We start from the raw sequence: 18,532 nt of genomic DNA, 5'->3' as shown, positions 1-18,532 counted from the left end.
TAATGAACTTTTGGTATAAATATAAGTAATGAATTGCGGGTTTGATGTTGATGTCATTATTGGGGTTATGAACGCAATTGGGCTGGTCAAAGTACACGTGGAGTCCTTCATTCCTTAAATGTTGACAATTTGGACGCATTTCGATGCATCCACGTTTTAAATATATGTTCATTTAGAACACACCACCCGTAAATACTAAGCAAAAAAGTGCTATAAATCGCAATCTTAATCACTAAAGTATTTGGCTTACTGAAACGATACAGATATTCATGTACTGCTTAAGACTATTCGGGAAATCATGTATTGAAATACATATCTATCTCTTGGGGCAAAAGTCTGATTAGGCAAAACATTTGCATATAATGGATAAATGCCATCAGTTCCATTTCGCATATTTTAAGGGGCTGCAACTTGACATATAAGTGTTACACCAAGCAGCACATAAAAAAACTGTTGGTTGAACATCCCGTTTATTTAGCAAAATCCTTCGTAACTGACGGGTCGTTCTTAGGTGCTGCAGCAGAAGAAGAAGAGAAAGCGAAGAAAAGCGGATATGTGCCTCCATTTCATGCAACAGGGTATTTCTGAACAACTTTATTTCATTAAATAACTGCTACGGTACGAGCATTATTGATGCGAATTGTTGTAAAGAATAAGTTTTAAAGAAAACATGTCTACAGTTTATTGCACATATTTTGTCGACATAAACTGCATTAACGATTTTAGAAATACACAGAAGCTTATCGCATCGGGCTGAAAATCAATACAATACAACAATCTTTCATTCACTAAGGTCATACATGCATATGATATCAGTTTTATATGACCTGTTACAAAATATTTAATGCACTTTTGGACTTAGAACATATAAACTATATTATCATTGGTAACTCGCCTTCCATAGGCTACTTTAACTTTAGTAACTTTAGCTTAAGTATTGAAAAAACGTGTGATTGGATCTTAGTTCTCGCTTTCAATGTAGTTATTTCTACGACAAACAATAATGATCCAGTCTGGTAATGATACTATTTACATACCAAATAACGTCTTGATGTTTGCATGTGTTTAATTAATGTTCCCAGATCCCCGAATTGTACATGTATTAGTTGCTCCTATGAATAACTTTATTTGCATGCCTACATGCGTGCGAGTGTACATATATCGTGGAATTAGCGAAAGCCGAGCGTAGATCCTTCTTATATATCGAGTTGTACGCTAAGCCCTAAATATATGGGCTACCAATTTGTTGGATTGCCTGACTGTGAGACATTTTACTATTTATCTCTCGAGTCCTAACTTAACATGATATGTTGTTGATTTCTTTCCAGACAATTGTAAGTAGCTTCTGATCCCGCAGCGCGTTCGAAATTAACAAAAACAACAGACATCCAAACTACGTTTAGGTGCGGTGAATCATGGTATTTTAATGTTAACCCAATTTAATTCACACATACTATTGTACACATAATACATGTATGAGCAAAACATGAATCAAAAATAGTTTAAGAACGTTCTTGCACTGGTGGAATTTTGAAAGCGTGTGTTTTTGTTTTAAAACAACATTTTTTACCAAAGATCAAGATTAGACAAGTCTTTCCTGATATACAAGATGAGAATATTCGGATATATTTTACAAACACTTTATCTCATTTTCAATAATCATCTTGTCTGTTCTAAACTGTCTAAACATTAAATGAATAGACACGATTGCGTTTTAAGTTAGAAATTGCGCAATGCTAAATTTTAGTAAAAACTGGAGAAGGCGAAGCAAAGATGGTCAGCAATCGATGATTTGACACCGAGCAGATGCTGGACACATTCAAGTAATTGTTATTTGTAGATGTTCGATTGAAACATTTAGCGAATACAAGTCGGCCATGTTTCCATCTGTTATCTCACATTTAAGAAAGGGAGCTAACCAAATTTAAGGGGCCGCAACTTGACTTATAAATCCAACCTGAAATCAGCTCAAGAATTGGCCGCCGAAATTAAGGTATCGATGTAGAAATTATATCCATGATTTTGATATGATGATAAACTGTGATACACGGTATCTAATGATGTTATCACTCGCTTGTACCTAATATATAAACTATAATCCATAACACACTGTAACATATGTAGACATAAATACAATTTTTCACGTTTTGAAAAATATAAACTTTATTGATTTCAGGAGATTGGTTCAAGTACTCGTAGTACTTCAGTACTTAGGTGGATTAGTTTGGCGGCACACTAGTAACATGATTTCTTCGTGTTTGTTGGTATATGGGGAAAACGATTTTGTTTTCGTCACTCGATGTTTTGTATTTGGTGAAATAAGAAGTTATTTTGAAATGTCTGAAAGCGAAGATATACATTTGATTATATTTCCCGCCCATCCCATCCCTATTTTCAGGCTGATTTTCCTGTTACATGTGCTCTATTAACATGCATATTTTTTTCATTTACAGAATTCCACTGTTTGATTGCCTAACATAAGTTAGTAACGTATTTGTAACTTTTATGATTTAAGCTTTACCTCATGTTTAGTTTCGTTCCAGTTCTTTCATGATGTTTTCTAAGATACCAGTCATTATTGATGTTGCTGACTCTTAGGACGGACCTGGCCACGATTGACGAAGATTACGATCCAGATGTGCTCAGGCGCTATAACCAATCTTCGAGCATCCGAATACTGCCTTTCCCTGTGTACATGTTCACCAAATACATTGCCAATTCCTAAACTGTTTGTGTTGTTGTATTTTGAGATTAGTGAATAATTAGTTTACTCACGTATTGAGTGAATAAATAAATGTTTTGAAGTTTGCTGTGTTGTTCTTTGTACTGACTGAAATAGTCAGCTAAATGGCCTTCTTTTCCATTCTTTAAGGCCAACAAATCATGTTTGTAATGCGATTATTATTTTCGTTACATTTCTATGTATTCTTCGTTACACAATTTAACGTCTGAATTAAATATAATTTATTGAATAATGATTTAAAACATTTGCAATTGAACTCATATGCGTAAAACTATGCTTTTTGACGAATTATGAATTTATTAAAAACGTTATGAATATAACTCTTCGTTTCAATTGCAAAATGCTGGTACAATATTCATGTTTAAACATTAACACATTGAAATAAATTCGCTTAACTGCCTGGATACGTCGGAATGCTGATTGATCCAAATGGGAGTCGTACGTGCCTTTAAAACTTACACACACATATCTACAAATCTTCAAATGCAGGGCCTGTTGCTTTCAGAAGATACAAATACTTTTGTTACAATTCTTTCTCAGAATTGTCAGAGAAAAATCAAAGTTGTATCGAAAAACCTAGAAAAGAACAATAAACAAATACAACTCAAATAAATAAAATAAAAGCCAACGTGTAGGCCACACTAGGTAATATGTAAACTGCAGCGGGTGAATGTTGCAAAATTTCTCGATCCGAAACAAAATGGTGGACGACCGGACATGATTTCGGATTGTCTCGCGCTGTAAACGCTTTAGTTTAAATGCTTTTGTATAGACAGAGTATGAAGTTTCCAATTCATTGTGTATAGGTCCGTGATACAATGCCAGTTTACGTCATATGTGAACAGAATGTAAATTGATCTTGAGAACATTTTTACTCGGACATGAGTATTTTATCTATAATTATAAAGGTTGGTCTAACAAATGCTCATTAAGAGCAATTTGTTTAAAAAGCGAGAAAGAGGGAGATATTATTTCATTTGTTTGAATGCAAAGTATTTCAAAACATACATGCTGCTCCTATTTATGTTTAATTTTCCAGCTAGAAAAAAATATCATTGAAGTACGCCATAACATTTAGTCCCGGTCAGAACAGGAGGTTCATGTTTTCAAAGCGGTATGGGAATAAAGTATTTAGTTTTTAAGTCTGCCTGATTAAACACAATTACTCTTTACATATACTTGTTAACGTATCATCGAAACTAAAAGAATGGAATTGACATGTAAGTAACTATGTCATTATAAGGATCTTTTCCCAACAGTCTCGTTTGTTAAATGTGCCATACAATTACTTTACATTTGACTCCCGGTTGATTAATCATTATACTACAAGATGATTTAGATTGAAAGAAGAGACTTGCCAACGAAAATATACACTACAAAGGATATATTAAGACCACTCTAACGTCTTTCTCTTCCTACACAAAAAGCCTGTCGATGTCTGTTTATTGCGCTTTGTAATTACAATCCATCTAAAAGGAACATCTTATGATTTCGTCGCCCTCCGGCTATAATATCATTCTAGACTAAATGGACTTGCAGGAGAGTGTTTTCAAATCTATTCCAATATGATTTACGAGATAACTGTTTCGCTGAATACGTATGTTTATTTAGTGTTTGGTCAATTTCTTGAGGAAGCATTTTCTATGATATTTTGTCCATAAATAAAAAAAAACAATAAAGAGCACTATTTTTCTTTCCATTTTGTTGTGATCAATATTGGAATTATTATTCATTTCGCATCAGCACTACTTCCCAAATTAAAACTGATATATTGAAATTGATTGATATCGTCAGTTGTCTTCTTTATTACAAGTTCTTGAACTTGTTGGAAAAATAACATTTGATGTCGAAATCCCACTCTGAATTGTCGTATTTTAACGAATCGCGATCGGTCGCCAATTTTATGAAGTAACACGAAATGAGGTCCCTTGTGCAAACACCCAAACAGGTATTACGTAAATGCTGTCCACAGCGTTAGTGATATTTGCAACATTTATGACATTTATAACATTCTCATCATAATCAAAGCAATATAAACATTCAGAGACTAAGTGTAAAAAAGAATAAAAATCTCAGCATTCGTGACATTCTATAATATTTTGAAAGCTACAAATATTGTCGCTAATATGTGAATGTCTTAAATTAAATGAAGGCCGCGAAATTTGTGAATGTCGCTAATGATTTTCAATTCACAAATGTTACGATATACCGATTGTTGTCAATGCTATCAATATTATGTTGTAATAGTTGCTAATGTTTAGTATCTCGCTTAAATCATACACAATTGAATGTTTCGAATGCTTTTAAACCTGTGTGTGAATGTCGAATATCGTACGTTGATAGGCTGTACATCGCTTAAGACTGGTTTCCGAACAAAATGCACGTACCACAATGCATCATGAAGATACACACGAACACCTAAGAAAAATAAGTTATGGAAAGCTGATATGTGGAATTTTCTAAGTAGGGCACACTTTTATGAGGTACGATTTGGATCCAAAGTCGCCTTTAACTTTTTGTTATGTGTACAATAGCGCGTCATATATACACATAAAATCACGGTGATCTCATATCAAATTTAACGGTGCATCATCGTATGAAGGTGCGCCTCTATGTTAAGGTATGCAAATAGAAGCGAATCTCTATATAAAGATCGGTATATACATTGTTCTGTATATGCCTACTACATCGTACTTCAACTTGACCTGTCTTAAAAAGCAAAATGTGTAAGCCGGTGATAATGAATGATTATTTCCATCACTTTAAATTACTGTTAATGAACCGTCGCAATCAATCTTATTGGCTGTTATCTACAAACCAAAACAGACATTAACTTTGGATAGTGAGAATCATAGACTGTGAACTCTTAGAATCAAATTTGTGCATTTAATTGAACTATACTTGATATAAAACTATACAAACTGTCTTACTTGCAAGTTTCACCAACTGATTAATTTTCATGAGCAAAATATGATGCTGATTGAGCCTATTCACGCAAATTGTATTGAACGTTTAATTTCATTGTATTACATCAACAACTGCTTATAAAACAATACAGATCGTTACAGAAATACTATTTAACATGAAATGAGACTTTTTTTAAATAGTTTGCCAATAATTTCATTCTGCGAGCCTCAGAAAAAAACGTTCGGAGGTTGTTTTTTTCCGATATCACTCCAAAGGATTAAAGAGTTTGTACTGCGGTATCTAAGACTCGTCACTCGGCGAATATGCTTCCGACGTCTGAAGTCTTCTAATAAATTTCAGAATTTGACATAAATTTTCAATTTGTTTGAAGACATAATTTCTGCTTTGGAATTATATAAAAATATGACATGGATTCTTATATGCTTAATCAGACGCTTTTAGCGACTGAAAATATAACCGATAGTATTCACAAACATTGGGATTATTCGTCGGGGTCAATTCAAAGGAAACATTGCAAAAGTAGATATTCTAGTTTGGACAATATCGCAGACTGCTTCTTTCCTGAACCAGAAGAATGGGTTCTGATTGCTGCATACTTCCTTACATTTATTTTTGGAGTTCTTGGAAATGTTCTGGTTTGTTTTTCCGTTTGGCGGAACCGGGAAATGCGTACAATTACGAACGTATTCATGGTGAATTTGTCCGTGGCAGACTTAACGGTAATTCTTATATTGCTACCAACAGCCCTCGTCGCTGACGTTACTGAAACATGGCTCCTTGGAGCAGCAATGTGTAAATTCAGCATTTCTCTAGGGGTAAGCATAATATTCTGAAATGTATCACTGTTTTTAATGGCTTTTAAATTGAACTATTTACAACACTAGTTCAGACATTTTAGTATTTATATTTTATTATTCATTAATATTGTTAATACTAGTATTAATATTGTTAATATTGTTCCATAGGCACGGTCTTCGTTACGTATCAGCAGCCAATTATATAAAATTTTGTTAAATTGTCCACATGGACTATTTTGGCTTGTAGACCTATTTAAACGATTTGACCGGTAAGTGTTTATTTGGAAAACTATTATCCAATCAATAAACGGTTTGGGTAATTTGATTAAACCGACAAGCTAACCGATATGTATGCAACTGGAGCTGCAGGCTACTTAATTAAAATTAAATATTGTCATCTCTACTACCAATAACAATTGTTCAGATTTTGAATTGCAACTGAAACCATTTCCTTAATTAAAGTACAACGTTACGTTTAAACAAAAAAAATGCACAATGCTAATTGTCCATTAATATGACATATCGTTGTAAAGTATGTTCTACTTGTAGAATAAAAATGGCTAAAACGTTGACAATAACAGAAATAGGATGAAGTAAGATTTTTAATGATGAAGATTAAAATAATGAATCCTTAAGCGCCATAACATACTGTGTTCTAAAGGAATGGAACAAAAATTGTATGGATCGCCGACAAAACTATATTACAGTAGGACTTTTAAATGATGAAGATTTAATTCATGATTCGTATTTCCATAGAATACACGTTACATAAAACAAAGCAAAACGCTATGTTCGAATAACAATTATATACTGAATGTGAAATAACGTGATGTATAGTTGTAAAATATTTTTCATGTATACAACAAAACGTTTGAAACGTTATATTCAAATTGTTAAAATCGTATGGCTTGATACACTTTAATTTAATAAGCATAATACATAATTTAATGTTTATTTTTATTTTACTGACAATTTTCAGTAGCAGTTGTTTCAGTTTCAATTAGTGAAACAGAAGTGAAATAAACATAATGCGAGTACTGTGAGTGACTAGCCCCCCCCCCCCTTTTTTTTCTCCTCCACCTCCTTTCCTCATTTCTATCATTACTATCACCCCCCCCCCTCCCTCCCCCGCTACCCTAACCTCCGTGTATTTTGTAAGAAATTATATTTTTATAAATATAGCATCTGACCACCATAACATGGCGTAATACTCATAGTGTACCAGTTATTTTTGGATATTTCTATTACTTCGTACCAGCAGTAATGTATCAAACAATTCCTGAATATTTTTTAATTATTTATACTCACCATACCTCTATCAATGAAACCAATTATGGTTAACTCTCAATTCTGTAATTTTCTCACTGTTCATGCGTTTATTTCACTCCATATATTGTATCTATGCAGTTCTGTATTTTCAAATGCTTATTTACTGTGTTCAATATTTTCTGTAAAAAATACTGGTTAAACCAAACATAATGCGTTTGTTTGTATTTTAGTTTTTACGTTTAAACTTGATTAGTATTCTTACACTGTCGTGGATTGTTTTTTGCCGATAATTTATCAAATCCAAAGAGTTTAAATTTAACGCGAAACCAACGATTTTAAATCAGACATTTTTTAACGAGACAGCACTAGCCATACCTAAATTTAGAATTTGCAATAAAATAATTCATATTTGGCGTTTCGCAATCCATTATTTCTATTCAAAACAACGAATATTAATGCGTAATGGCAAAATTAGTAGTCAGTATAGCCTCATTTAGACAGTTACTGAGAGAAAGATCTGCCTGAAATATTTCCATCGTTTATCTTTATGGTTAGAGAAGATCAGCATTACGTAGAACATTACTAAAAATAGAACTGTTTTATATACAGCAATATTTCTTTCGGACACTTTAATGGAAAGTGCTTTAATGATATTTATTGAGGTTTCTTGGAATAAATGACTTCTTTCTGACATACTTTGTAAATAGATTTCACACACCAAACAAAACATTATTTATCATGTTATTACTTATTTATCTCAACTGAAATCGCTCATGTCTAAGTCAGACAAAGCTTGCCTGTTTAAAACGTTATGGTAACACATTTGTTTTCTACTCATCAAATCCTCTCCAATGCTAAGAACATAAAATATGAGGTCATCATACTGAATTTTCACAATAATATTGAAGCATCTTTGAAACTAATTCTTAACGAACAGCGGCATAGTTCAAGATAATAAGGAATTTATTCAATCAAAAGCACATGTTCCAATATTTGAAGGATATGTTTATCTTAAGCCAAATATTTACTTGAGTAATTACTGGAAAGTAATGACCTTTGTCTTTGGCGTTTACCCTGTGCCATTTGACGGGGTTTATGTTTTAACTTTTGGCTACTATGCTTATTTCTGCAGTTTGTCATATAAATATTGCAATCGATGACAATTTTGCTTGTAATTTCCTTTTATATTTTCGACCAAATGGCTTTAATAAACACAATCGGCAAGATAATGCGCTGTTTAAAATGGAGAAAAGGAAACCGTTTTCAATTAGGACTTCTTGTTAGTAAAATGGATTGAAACTGACATTAAGAAAGTATAAAAATATAAAAAAAAAATTGTGATAATTAGCACTTTGTTCATCGGATGCCTGAAATCTCATTATATCGTAAAGGAAATCGCAACGTTGAGAATAGAACTTGATTTTTCTTGCAGCATATATGCTCATTATCTCAAATATTAAAAGTATTAATAAGTATTTGAAATTTAAATTAAAGTACTAGTAATGGCGCTAAATAACTTTCATATCACAATACTTTCACCCTTTTTTTTACATCAATGGTTTTAAATAAAAAACAACAGCGTCGTTCGTAACCACATAACAAATAACATTTTAGTTTAAACATTATTTTTTGTATATACAACATTCATATACACGTTAACGTTTGAGTAGAAATCACATTACTTATCAAGGACGAGCTTTTATGTTGCCTGTCTGACATTTGTTATATCGAACAACCTCATAAACATAACCATTTTCTCTTTCGGGAATAAAAGTGCCATTAACCAAAACTTTAATGAAAATTTTAGTTACGGTTTTCACAGATTAAACTTATTGTAATTGTATTGCTGGAATTGATATTATTATTATAACATATAATTTTGATGACTAAAAGGTAAAGTAGAAGAACACAAATTTAAAAAATGGTATGATAGCTTTTTGTTGGCGAACCGTCCAGTATTTTTAAATGTAGTATGAAGATGGCATAAGGTTATACTTTGTTATAAACATAAATGTTAAACGTATTTTCAATACATTGTCATTCAACGAAAATAGTTCATTCATAGCATTAACTATTAGATTCAAAATCATGTCGATCAGTTTATAAATTTTATTTGCAGGCCTAGAAACGGATTTGAAGACAATCTTGATTATGCGATGTCATACTTAAATTGCATTTGCATTGTATATTCTCAAGGTGCTGTGTCGACAACGGCAAAAAGCATCGCCAAATACCAGCTATGAACTATTGTATCTTACTCTACCCTTACACATTGGTAAGAAGTTGAAAGAATCCAATGATAAAACTAGTCGACACTACTGTACAAATGACTATTTCGAAGCGTTTCGATACTTGGACATTAACTGGTAAAACCTCGTAAAGCCTTCCATATTGAGTATTGTTTTTCTTTTTTCGATGTACATAACGGCATTAAATGACATAATGTTATCGATTTGCCTATGTACAGTATTACTGTATGTGATCTTATAGGAAACAAAATCAATCAATTCCCGAATTAAAAAGAGAAATAATGTTTCTAAGAGGTTGTAGATTGTAAGCCGTTTCAATATAACATCAACTTCACATTCACCAAGACCCTTGATTCTAAACCTGATGACACTCGGATCTTTAACTGCATTCACTAAGATCAGTTTCACTTCATATGCTTGTATCATGGGGATTGCAATTACTGTATACTTGAAAACACGAACACCCTAAATCATTCATGGTGTACACCATGCCAGAAAAGTCAAACTAATGAAAATAACATCGGCGCTCTATGATGAAATATTGAACATTACTTGGAAACTGTTTAGTTGTATTAGATAATGTTGAATTGGAGCTATGACTGTTGCCAATTATGTTTACATTCAACCATCCGAAAAATGTATCAATCAATTTAAAAGACTTTACCACCATAATTCGTTTAGACAAGGTTATGATATCACTTAAATTTTCTGAACAACTTATTGTTTTGCTTTCAAAACAAAACGAGTGAAATAGTAACACTTCGATACAATCATTATTATTTATTATCGTATTTGAGTGATAAACGAAAAAGGAATTTGCCGCAAAATGCTGATTTGATTCGTGCATTTAATAACAACAATTCGTTGCATTTCAGACCATGTGTATATCAGTATCCATCCTGACACTTTGTGCGATTTCAATAGAGCGGTGGTACGCCATCTGCCGTCCTCTTAGTTTCCATAGCAACACCGAAAGAGCTCGCATCACCATTGCAATGATTTGGACAGTTTCCATTTGCGTAGCATTGCCCGAGTTTCTGGCCTCCACCGTGATACCATATCGCCCGGACACAGTCTTTAGGTAGAACAGTGACGCAGCAACTACTACATATAAAATGAATGCAAATATACTTCCACCTACTTATTTGAATATATATCTATGTTATGTTATACTTATTCGCTTAAACCTGCAAAACTAGATCAGGCACCATGTTCATGATAGCCCAAGAGCTTTATACCTTAATGGAGCTTGAAACCACGAACTCTTTATTGAGATGAATACACGTAGATTACTATACCACTCTCAACGTATATGTTGCGAGGATGTCAAATATACATATTCTGATTTTTTAACTTTACAGAACAATGTGTTACCCGGCCTTGTGGAAGTTAAATACCATCGCAATCTTCCAAATCTGCCTCATGGTGTTCCTCTATTTCCTGCCACTTTTTCTGATGGCCTGTGTTTACACCCACATAGCTATCGTGCTCTGGAAGAAACGGATACCTTGGACAGCAGATCAACGTATGCAAATACGTGTTATGTGTTATTAGATTAACTTAATGTATATTATGTGTTTACTTAAAAAAAAAGATACTAGCATAAACCTTGTTCATGTTTTTCACGTAGAATAAGAGTCAGGCTTGTAATAGAACTTGATTTTTCTGTCATTTGTTACCAAATTTTACTGAAATATTTCAAACCAAATCTATCGTCAAAGAGCCATTTACGGTTTGGATTATTTCAATGGTATAGAACATGTTCTGTAAGGTCAATATTTATAATCAAGCCTTTTATAAATAGAGAAAAGGAGACATTTTGAAAATTAAATCTTAAAAATAAGAATGTTCCTTAAATGGTGTGATCAGTCATCGTAGTACTGCCAGGTCATATTAGTAAGTCTTAGACAGCACATTAATGCAATTATAGTTTCATTGTTGTATTTCCTTGGAAAAAGTAAAAGTCGCCATTGAATTCAGGGATGGTGTAAACATTTGGTATTAAATCCTATATAAATATTATATAACATATAGCATTAAATCCAAAAAAGTGTTTCAGCATTTAACTATTTAGAAGACAAATGTAATACTTTCAAATGTATGATTCCAAAATACAAATCGACTCGAAATTTTAATTGAATAGCATTATTCAATAGAAGAGATGTCCAGAAAAATACTTTGCTATTCAGCAAACGATGCACACTATAAAATTATTCTCGTTAGATTTTCGAGAATATTAGCTATCAATCGTTTGCTAATAGTGAACGCATGTGCCAAATTAATATTACAACCTTATGGTTACTCTTTTGAAGCAGGTCTGAGGACTACGAATCACCATGGCCACTCACAGGCGAATAATCACTGCAGACATACCGGCCGCGTGAAGGCGATCAAGATGTTGGTTGCCATTGTGACAGTGTTTGCCCTTTGTTTCCTTCCTAACCACACACTCAACATCCTCAGGTTAGATATCGATCTAAGATGTTGCGAAACACTACCCATTCTTGTATTTGTACTATAGCTACATGTGAAAGTAACTATTGCCGTTGGACTGACGTTTGCAACATCTACCTTTATTTGTGTGCCGGTAGGCTCTTTTTCTCTCGTTTATATCTAGCGTTGTCTGTGGGATTTCATTTACAGTTTATTTTTCACGAGCCTTTTCATACATGTAGATATGACGTGATGATGGAAATAATCGAAAACCCTTGATGGACGCATTACATCTAAGATAATCCTTAAACGATAAGTCTGGGCATAACAAACAATTCAAATTGGTGTTATAAATCTGTTTTCATTTTAAACAATATTATAACAGTTTTGTTTTAGGTACACGCAGCAATTGAAAGCAGTCCCGAATCTGCGGATGGTCGCTCTCATCTCTCACTGGTGCATGTTTTTCAACAGCTGCATCAACCCAATCATCTATAACTTTATGAGCGGTAATGAAGCATTTACTGAAATAGTGTATTATATTTACTGTACATTAACCTCGTTAGCTCACTGACAGTCCATGAACTGCAACCACTTACAAAATAATAATAACTATGTTTGAGGTATGATATTCATTTCTACGTTAAGCCTAACAATTCAAGTACTATACGAAATAATCAACATAGTTAAACATTTCTATTGCAACCATTTGCAAAGTTTAAAGCAACCTTAGAATCAACCTAAGTGAACAAAGTCTCTTAAACATGTAAGAAAGCATAAAAATAACACGTTCCATTTTCCATCTTCGTCGGTCATTTGCCATAATAAAGCCATATGTTCGTGTATGATCACATTGTTAACGCTTTTTTTGTCTCAATACAATTTCGTTATCGGTGCTTAGCTGCTGTCTCGATGACGTTATTTTCAAGTTTGGCAAACTATGTTTTGAAAGTATATTAAGGACTTAATTACATCATCCATTCAGGGTCAAAAAGAAAGTACTACGTTTTAGATGACATGTAGTTACATTTTAATGAGTAATAGGCAGACGTCAGTTGGCGGACCTTAAGAACAAGCAAAACTTGAAATTCTCAATGTTTAAGCGTACTACTAAATGATTGCCTAGCTGCAAATGCATTGGCTGAAAATGTAGTGTGTATTGATATAAATTGCTGTGAAGACTAATAGTTGAATTACCCATTCGCCAATGTTTATATAGAACTGAGTACATCAAGACGTATAGATTATCACGTTTTCATTCCAATAAAAGCCATTTTTAGTATTAGGGTTCAACCATGGCTATGCTGAACATTCCTTCAGAACGTCCTTATTCCAGAGAGTGTACAAACACTAAATAATGTACTCTTATGTATCCCTTTGTATCATCTTCAGGCTATGTCCTTCTAGTGGAAATTATTTTATCAATCATTTTGATCTGTTGTCTGTCCAGAAATATGTATATAATATATTGGAATGGTATATAATGGACAAGCCAAGTTGTTTTCGATATTTTCTTCTTACGTCAGAAGCTCTGTTTATCCCTTCCTTTATTATAACCTTGCAATTATTGTAGAATTTTCCTTTATCTCTTATTTACAGACTGCGAGCCAATTAATTATCTGTAATGTTACATACAATAAAGGAACATGAAATATATAATAACAAATACAAATCAATCTGTTTTGCAGATAAATTCAGAAAGGAGTTTCGTGTTGCAATCGCACTGTGTTGTTTATGTGGCGGAAACAGAAGGCAGAATGTATCCAGGGTAATGTACCGCATGACAGCGCTCCACACGAGAAATGTCACCATCCGAAACAGCAAAACAACATCCAGTGGAATATAGGATACTCCATGAGAGCTTAAGATTATTATTTTTTTCATTTTATAAACAAGCTGCACGTTATTACGGTAACACGTAAATACGTAAACAGTCTAAACTAAAAAAAAACTCGTGTCTTTTGTTTCCTTAGACGAAAAATAACAACATACTTCGTTTATATGTGTTTGTATTGCAATTAATAAAATATATTTTCTGTAAAATTATATCGTTTTGGCTATTTACCAACAATAGCCAGAACGAAAGATGAATCCCATTGACTCTATGAGGAAGAATTAAAAATGTGATGGTTACCTAATAAGAAGAAAAATCGTTTTTGACGTAAATAGTATGATTTGACATGAAAGGCAATGCTTAACCAATTCTTATTTTATATTGATATTGACCCCACCCAGAACGAAGTATTATGACATTGACCCAGCGCGGTTCTTATGTGATCGATGTATTTATTTAAGTATTTATCAGTGCGGAAACCCAAATGTTCTTTTATCAATATTTTTTTTCAGTAACCTTTATTTGCTTCCTAGAAATGTTGTGTATGCTAGGTATGTACCCTTTTACTTTCCAACAAAATCACGGTGAAGATTTTGATTTGACCCTGCCGTTTGAACTGAATTATTTTAAGATTTATATTGGTCGGCATATGTGTGTTGGAGATTTTCAAAATACTAGGCTGACAAGGGGCATTTGGTCTTAAAGCTACATTCGCGGTAAATCCAGTAAAAAGTAATAGTTATTTATTATCGTTCAAACGTAAAATATTTTACATGGTTTTGAAGAATTATTATTCTGCGCTGAAAAAAAAAATTGAATATAAATTATGTATCCATGTAAAATGTATCAGATAAAGAGATGTTCTGTTTACATAAAAAATATGTTTCAGCAGAGGGACGGGGAAAAAGCGATGATATGTTGCTTTTTCGTAAGCTTATTTCTTTTTCTGTCAACGTTTCACCGACATGCATAATGAATTTGATTCTGACTGATTTTCGCAGTTTGAGGCGCATTTAGGTAATGTTTATTTTGGACGTGCTAAAAAAATGAACTATGAAATTGAAATATCCCTCGCAATGTCATAAGTAATTATAGAATTTTAAAAAATCCATCTTAATCCCATTTGCAATTGGAATGACTTTATTGCCAATTTTCCAAAACGACGTTTCTCGCTTTCACTATAATGTATTTTCACTGAAGAGACGCAAAAGCTAACATGCCTCCATTATTTTTATTTTTTTTCAATTTCAAAAACAAAGTGAATTTAAAAGTTACCTTCATAGCATATAGGTGAAATTGACATTACAAATATAAGTTGTTAATTTCATGGCCAAAAAACCGAGCCGGGTAAAGAAATTTTCTAGCGATTTTAAATGGTCCGAAATGTTTATAAGTTCATGTTTAGTATGAAGGAAATGCTTGGTACAAGGACAAAACATCAGCAGCAGTTTGAAGAGAAATATATGAGTAATAATTTTAAGACAATGACACAAAACCGTTTTGATGAAATACTTTAAAGAGACTCACGCATGTTTTGGCCATTTGTTTCACGGTAATGCATCTAAAACACTTAATATCAAAATTGCAGGGGTTTTTGGAAGCGAACCCAGGCTGATACAGTGAAGAAAAACAAACTGACGACAAAAATCATCGCTAATATAATCTTAAAGCACTTTGTTAAAAGGCGTTACTAACGCTTCTCAAAATCATGGGCTTCAACGACAATATTTTGGCATATGTCAACATTTGTCGAAGGGTTTCAGCCGTCAGTGTCTTAGATTTAACACTCATAATGGTTTGTCATACAAAAGTGCATTTTAGAAAACATGAGCGTTTCCCTTTGAACCTATTGGAAACTTAATAATTTTGAAATTGCATTCAAAAAAGTAATTCAGTCTTTGCATTGTTCATCAATTGTGTTAGTTTAAATAAATTAAATATCTCTTAAGGAACAGTTTCTATAAAACTGTTGCCAACAAATCAGAAAAAGTTTAGTACAAAATAAGTATAGAGGACTTTCTCGGCTCTGTGGATTTACTTTTAGATTGCAAAATTCTTATACTTGGATTAATGTGAAGTACGCATGCAATATCAATTAATAATATAGCATTCGCATATTAACAACTTAACAACTAAAACAAATCTTTAATCTGTTTACAGATTCTTGTCGAGTTTACATAGGCATAAAAATTTTGAATGTAAATGCGAAAAAGATTATTGGTATTATGATTATAACAACATTATAATGAGCTTTCGCAAAGAACCGGATACCCTTGTTATCAATTAACAAATGATTGGAAAATTATTTAATATACCATGACGAACTTTTTAGTTTTCAGGATTTAATCGTTTTCTTTCTGTGTCATTCGACATTATGGTATGCTAATAATGCGTCATATTTCTACACATATTTATTTACACTTTATTCGTCGTTGTAACATGATAATTTAAACGATATTTTTACGGTTAAACGACCCGTAGATGAACAATGTTAACTTAAAAGTTTAAACTTATTATTTATTTTTTTACACTCTCCTAGAATACAAGTGAATATTTTGATCTTAAGAAACTGGGTCGTACGCCAATTTGAATGACGGCACCCGACAGTTTAAAAATATCATATTGAGATATTTAGTTACACCCGACAGTTATACCATGTCATGTTGAGGAATAAACATACACCTAAAAGTTTAACCTTGTTATGTTGATTTATAAACTTACGTCCGACAGTTTTACCATGTAACGTTGAGTTATAGAAGTACAAATATAAGTCTCACCATGCCATGTTGATTAATAAACTTACAAATAAAAAATACCATGCCATGTTCATTTATAAACTTACACTAACTGTTGTTTGTTTGTCATTTTAGCACATTAACTTACATCCAACAATATTGCCATGTTATGTTGGTTTAATGACGTACGCCAAAAGTTTTTACCATGTCAATTTCTATTTATTAATTCACCCCACAAAAACTGCTGATGGCCAACATACAATTTTGTGTTATGAGAAGGCAGTATCAATTAAACTGGTTTCACCAAAACATTTATTTCAGTGTATCAGTAGTCAGCAGTTATTGATTATAATCAGACAAGGCGGTAGATATAAAACGTTTATTGGCGTTTACTCATTATTTGGTAGACCAAATACTTACTGTAAAATGGTAAGGCGACTGTGTCGCATCAAACCAATTATTTGTTTAAGTACATACATACAAACTGTAATAACGTATTAACCTTATCTTAATTATATTAAAAAATGATATTGATAGTATTTCCTCTTTTACTATACTTTATAGTCGCTATGAACAAGACAATTAACACGGTCTTATTTTCAAAGATAAATAGTTTGAGAAAGCAATAAAGTTCGTTATAAAGGAAAGAATTGAACAGCCTTGTAGCGAATGCTCTACTGAAAAGGTATAAGTTATATACGTTATTATTTCAAGCTTTTGTGTGCATGTATGGTAGTTTATTTCAACGTTGTTGGTCAGGCTGTAGATGAAGCTCTTCATTGCGAATTTCGTTGATGGATTGAGATTTCAGAAGTCCATTTCCAAACAGATGTTCTCGTTATTCCTTTTAATATTAACATGTCTTCATGAAACAATTTTAAATAAAAACCAATTCAAAACACCACTGTCAGAGACTTGCCTACCTTAGGCACGAGCTTTAATTAGTGTTTCATAAGGAAATCGTTCGTTTGTTAAGAATAAAGACTAATAGGCCTGTCCCTGTATATTTCATTGAAGTATTATCAAAGTCAAGTGATATAACAAATTGTTATTCTTGGAATAAACATGCTGATGCCTTATTGACGTCAGATGTTATTTGTCTCTAAAATGCGTGGAAAACCGCTTTCAAGAAATAATGACAATTATCAAACAATGGATAATTTTTTGGTTGATGTATTTCAACATGAGCACAATCAAAAGAAAGATCTCATCTGTGAAAACAGTTTTTTCGGCAAGCATCTTGGTGTCATGTTGCCTATTCTGTCATGATTGGCACAATAAATAACAGCTGACACAAACTGGCTCAATATCACACCACAACTACATGTTTGTAGTCTGATCGCAGATAATTCAGTTTCTTTCATGCTTTATGATGAAATATGGGGTTTTAACAGTGAAATAACAACAGTGAAAATATCAATTTGATATTTTCACTGCAAAATAAGGAGTGAAAATATCAATTTTCAGAACTACTTTTAAAATCCTTTGTTGTTACATGTACAGTACTTGCCTTGGTCAAAACAGAACACTGGACTTCAGTAAAT

The 18,532-nt window shown here is 32.7% G+C and overlaps 1 protein-coding gene across 1 annotated transcript; it reads left to right on the top strand.

Annotated features, from left to right (window-relative positions):
- The first annotated feature begins 6,078 nt into the window (after nt 1-6,078).
- LOC128219356 (orexin receptor type 2-like) lies at nt 6,079-14,265 on the top strand. The gene is made up of 6 exons (XM_052927163.1): nt 6,079-6,486; nt 10,862-11,067; nt 11,348-11,511; nt 12,299-12,449; nt 12,816-12,928; nt 14,108-14,265. Exons 1-6 carry the CDS (start codon nt 6,079-6,081, stop codon nt 14,263-14,265), a joined length of 1,200 nt encoding a protein of 399 aa, XP_052783123.1.
- The last annotated feature ends 4,267 nt before the right edge of the window (nt 14,266-18,532 follow it).

This window comes from Mya arenaria, chromosome 15 (assembly GCF_026914265.1).
Source record: "Mya arenaria isolate MELC-2E11 chromosome 15, ASM2691426v1".
Taxonomy (NCBI): Eukaryota; Metazoa; Mollusca; class Bivalvia; order Myida; family Myidae; genus Mya; species Mya arenaria.
The sequence above is the reverse complement of the archived record's forward strand: the minus strand, read 5'-3'. Positions and strand labels throughout refer to the sequence as shown.